General features: G+C 47.6%; 1 protein-coding gene across 1 annotated transcript in view; it reads left to right on the top strand.

Annotated features, from left to right (window-relative positions):
- Window positions 1–3814: 3814 nt before the first annotated feature.
- Window positions 3815–4967, top strand: part of RNF216 (ring finger protein 216) — a 101797-nt gene continuing 100644 nt past the window's right edge. Inside the window, exon 1 of the mRNA XM_019512621.1 lies at window positions 3815–4018. Coding sequence (XP_019368166.1) covers window positions 3982–4018 — 37 coding nt within the window. The 5' untranslated portion in view covers window positions 3815–3981. The remainder of the gene's footprint in view (window positions 4019–4967) is intronic.

Raw genomic sequence — 4967 nt, 5'->3', positions numbered from 1 at the left:
CATAGCTTCACTTACCTCTCTAGTGGGGATTAGTTTATAACAATAGTGGAAAAGGAGGTAAGGGGAGAAATTTCTGAGAATTGCAATTAATTAAAGCTGTTGATTTTAATAGGGTAAAGAAACCAAATGCAGCTTGAAACTAGAACATGATGATAGCAATGAAGTTTCTGTTCCTGAGAGCTCATTAAGTCAGGTTTGCAAAATGAAAAGTATCGTTAACCTCTTGAATTCCAGACCACTTCTGTGTTTGCCTCTGTAATTCTTGCTAGCTGGCTGGCATTTGTGTTGCGAAGATAATTGTTTTGTTGCATTTACATTATATGTACTAACGTGGAGCCCCGTTTTTGTAGAACAACCCTACATTTTGTGTTCCCAGTCTGGCTAGCTCGTGCAAAGTGGCAGGAGGGGGCAGAGGGGAGGGAAAGCATAGATATTTTGTATAATGCATTATGGTCTAAAGTGACTGTAAAAATGGCACCACCTTACTCAGCAGATTGCTCTCGCTCTTCCAGATGGCTTTTTCGTGTGGCAGGGGCAGCCAGCTCTGTGTTAAAGCAGTCTAGGTTAGCTCCTTTGTCAATGGGATTGTTAACTGAGCCTCTTGCGAAGGGCAAGGTAAGTAGACACCATTCCTAATGCACCTCAGCTGAATAAGGATTTTTTTGGGAAAACCTTGTTTTGCTTTTGTGTGTGAAGAATGGTGACTTTTTGGGGGGCGGTAGGGCTAGTGGCCCTCTGTGTTCTGGAGATCAAGAGTTGGGAATTGGAGGAGTGATGAACCAAAGAGCCATCTAAAACCAGATCCTGAAGGCAGTTCTCCCACCTACTTAGGGTGGTTGATTCTCTTCTGACTGTGAATCTGTCTGTTCTGGAGAGAACAGAAAAGGATCTTTCCTCCTGAGCATTGTTTCTGTGGCTCCCCATACATGCTTTGTGTGGGAGAGCTGGGACTAAGTAGCTAGCAGTACCCATAGACCTTCAAAAAGGGGATCGGCTGGTTTTGCCGCAAGCTCCAGCCAAACAAGATGGCCCAAGCCTGGCGAGACCAGGGCAGTTGGTACAAGTTGATAGGAGCTACAGAAAGGCGTGTGGTAGGTTTGAACCTGAACAGGGCAAGATCTCGTTGGTTGAGACATGCAGACCTCTGCCGTGAGTTTCTGGCTTGCTGCAGCTGGAATGATCCAAGGGGCAGCTGGGCTTTGGGCCTTTACATCCATGTCCAGAGCAAGTGCATCCTGAGCCCCTGTGCTGTGAGAGAGTGCATTGCCACCACGGGGCACCAAACACTTTGGTCTCCAGCCAGGTTATTTTACTAGTAACCGTTTATTTTTCTTCAGTAAGTTGAATGTGACGTTCACAGGAGTGTGCCACAGGCCACCTCCCATGAGAGAGACTACAGAGGAAAGCAGAACAAGGCTGAACACGCAAGAATTGGACATGAGAGCAGCATAAGCAAAACCTAGCTCATGAAATGCTAGCTAGTTCTCCAGGATAAAATGGAGGGCAAAAGCAAGCAGCAGAGAGCTGGTATCCTTGCATGTGCACGTTCCTGTGTCCAGAGACTTCAGTGATGGCCTGGCCCCCATCATAACCAATTTTATCCTAAAATGGCTCATTTCAAGGTGGCTCTTTCTGGCTGAACTTTCAACTCCTTTGCTCGCTTGGTACCTGGGAGAGCCCTGTGATCTGCTTTCTGGATTTACTTAGGTAGATCTAGTTAGTATTGGAAGGCAAATGCAGGGCCCACTTGAGTATAGTGAAAGGAGAAGAGAAAATAAGAGTGAAGAAACAAGATTTGCACAGAGCAAGCTGTGGTTTGGGGGACGCGCTAGGGAAAACTTTGTGAGGATAATGGAACTTGTTGTCAAAAACCCTCTGTTCCTGGACATGGATGGAGATGCAATGTTACACAGAACGATGAGAAGGGGTGCTGAATTAACGCATGTCTAGGCAGCAAGGGGTTTAGACATTAGCAAATAAGAAATTGCCCCTTTGAAGGAGAGTGTTCTGGTAGCTGTGCAGCTCCCTCTGTTTCCCTACAGCACTTGTCAGCATAATACAGCACCACAGCACTTTATAAACCATTAGTGACCTGATCCTCCCAATAGCTTTGTGTGGTAGGGAAGCATTAACCCCTTGAATATGTGGGAGCTGAGGCACTGAAGTCATTTAGGCAGTTTGGGTTTTATTCTTGACTCTACTGTAAATCTCGAGTCCCGGCCCCTCCTTCTGGTTGGCTTCTTAAAGGGCTCTCATTCTTTCACAGGCTTACATGCTTTATTAAACTAAGTCAGATGTTAACTTGGAGGCCTGAACATATCCAGGGGTGTAGCTTGTAGGCGTGGTGGTATAAGGACATAGACAGACAAGGTTCTTGGGGTAAATCTGATATCTTTTATTAGACCAACTCATATACTTGGCAGAATTCTTCTTTGCAAGCTTTCAGGTGCAAACGCCTTTCATCAGGCTGACGAAGCTTGACAAAAGCTTGCAATGAAGAATTTTTTCCAACTGTTAGTGTTGCTCTAATAAAAGAGATCAGATTTACCCCAAGAACCTTGTCTGAATATATCCAGAACTACTGTCTGGAACTGGCTGAGAGCTGTGATTTACCAGTCAGAGGTTCTTTAGGAAAGTTTTTGCTAGCAGACGGTGTGCTGTGACTGTTGTATGAGTGCTGTAAGGCAGGAAGAGCAGGGTGTGCATTCCTTTCCCTAGGCTACAGCCAAGCGGTCCCCAACTGAGATGCTGTCCTGACGCGTGGGGTGTTGTACAATTGTGCTGGAAGGCACAGGCCTTGCTGTAAAGATTGCTTTCCTTCTGCAGACGGTTGCGTGTCTCATTTCCCCACGAAGCGAAATACCTGCTGACTGAGCCTCAGGGGTGTGCTGATCACAACAGGGGTGTCTTTCCAGAAGGGATCCTGGCACTGGAGCTGGGCAAGGCCCTTGGGCTAGACTTCCAGGTTGAGCAGGTGCCTGCCCAGGCTCCTGGCCTCCCCCACACTGCCACTGTGGAGGAAAGGACTGGGCCCCCTGCAACGCAGGGGCTGCGCAGCCCACCCGCAGCTCACCCCCCTGGCCCCAGGGCAGGCGGGGAGTCTCCGCAGCAGCAAGGATCAGGTCCCTTGCCACTTTTGCTTGAAAGCAGGCTCCTGCAGCATGCCTGGGAAGAGGCCGGCTTACCCCATGGGATCCTTTGAAGAGTGCTGCAAGGTGCCACGCAATGTTAGCACTGTTAGGTCGGCAAACATGATTCACAAGATTAAACCCAGAGATTTCAAATAGAAACCTGTAGTTGTAGTCTTTCTGAGTTCTTTGCAACAGAAAAGCTGCTTGATCACTTTTCTGTTGTCAAAAAGGGAGTGAAAACAAAGAGCTGGCATTTACTTAGGGGCACCTCGAGTCTATCCAGGGGTGCCTCTGTCTAAAAAGGTCAAGAGCCGCTGGCATGAGCTGTCACTTGGTTTCTGCACAAGTGTATAGATTACAATAGCTGTGTTGTAGGTATCTGTGGCAATCTTTGGTTTTGCTTTTCAGGTGTAGCCCAGCAGTTCCGTGTGCACAGTTGATTGCCGATTTCTGTGCACTAAATCTTAGTGCCGTCGTGGACTTTGCTTCATCCTGTGGGACTTCTAAGCCTTTGCTTGTGTGGCTACAGCTTAACTTGTTCAGCTGCTTTTCTCTCAACAAAAGTAGGTGGTGGCTGGTCCACATACCAAACCCTTCGGTGAAATAATTACTGGAAATGCCCAAGGGGAGGGCAGGCTTGTTTCCCCTCTGTTCAGTTTTGTGCGTTCAGGGGCTGAGTTTTCGTAGTTTTGCATTGTGAGTCCTGCCTGCTGCTGGTTAGTCACAAGTCATGCATTATTGAAGCAGCAGCTTTTTGTTTTAACAGCTTGAGGCTGGCCAGAAGATCAGCTAGCTTTCAGGCGAACAGCCGAAAACAAGTTGGCTGCCTGCGGGGGAAAAGGGAGAACTGATGCTTCTTTGTGAGCGGAAGAGAGCTATGCTGTCAGGTAGCTTATGCTCAAATCATATCATACAGCAGGAGGGAGGAAGCCTGAAACACAACTCAGTGTCTCAGATGTATTTTTTTAAAGTCAAACTTATTTTTTTTCCAACACTTCCTACCTTCCTGTGCATTGTAGCAACCCAGCTTTTACAGCAGTGTGCTGGAGCCAGAGAACAACATAGGCTATAACCACAGCCTCCTACAAAAGTCTTGTGACATCCTTGCATAGCCAGCCCAACTCCAGCAGGCCAGGGGAAAGGAGAAGGGAAGTGATAGGGCAAGGCCATTGTAAGATGTCTTTCTTGCACTGGGAATTTCTTTGGGCTGCTGGGGTTGGAGTGTTTTGAAGTCTGAGACCTGAACTGGGAGCTACCACATCTGTACACTGTTTCTTCCAAAGGGAATCTGCTGGTCCTTGACAGCACCAGTGATATCAGTATGTGAAATGCAGTGAAACAGCTTTTTCAGCTCTTATCTGCAGCTGGGGCGGCAGGAAGCTTTGAAGACTGTAAACTCCTTTGAATGCGGACCTTGACGAGAAAGAAAAAGGCAGAGCCTGCCCACTTGTGGTTACAACGGCGCAGCTATAAATTCTTTATGGACTTTTTTCTCTGCTGTGCAAAATACCCTGCTTGGAGAGCAGGGGATGGTGACAGGCGGTGCAGTGAAAACAGCCAAGCGTGGTGCTGTCAAATGTACAGAATTAAACTGGGCTAGGGAGAAAGAAAGGAAGCTTCAATAGCCTTTGGGTTAAATTAAGTGGAAATTCAGAGTGATTCCACGTCTGTGGGTTTATGGTGTTCTTGGCCTTTCCCCTACTCTTCCAAGGGATGCTGCAGAATGGCAGCACTAGCTGTGAATTGTCCTCCACTGGGGTTTAGTTCAGAGGGAGCAAAAGCCTTTGTGCCAGGGCAGGTTGCTGTGACGTTGGTAGGAGTTCAGGGACAACACTG

The sequence above is a fragment of the Gavialis gangeticus genome, unplaced genomic scaffold (genome assembly GCF_001723915.1).
Source record: "Gavialis gangeticus isolate Ggan-Ray unplaced genomic scaffold, GavGan_comp1, whole genome shotgun sequence".
Classification (NCBI taxonomy): Eukaryota; Metazoa; Chordata; order Crocodylia; family Gavialidae; genus Gavialis; species Gavialis gangeticus.
Note: the sequence above shows the minus strand (reverse complement) of the source record. Positions and strands in the feature narration are given on the sequence as shown.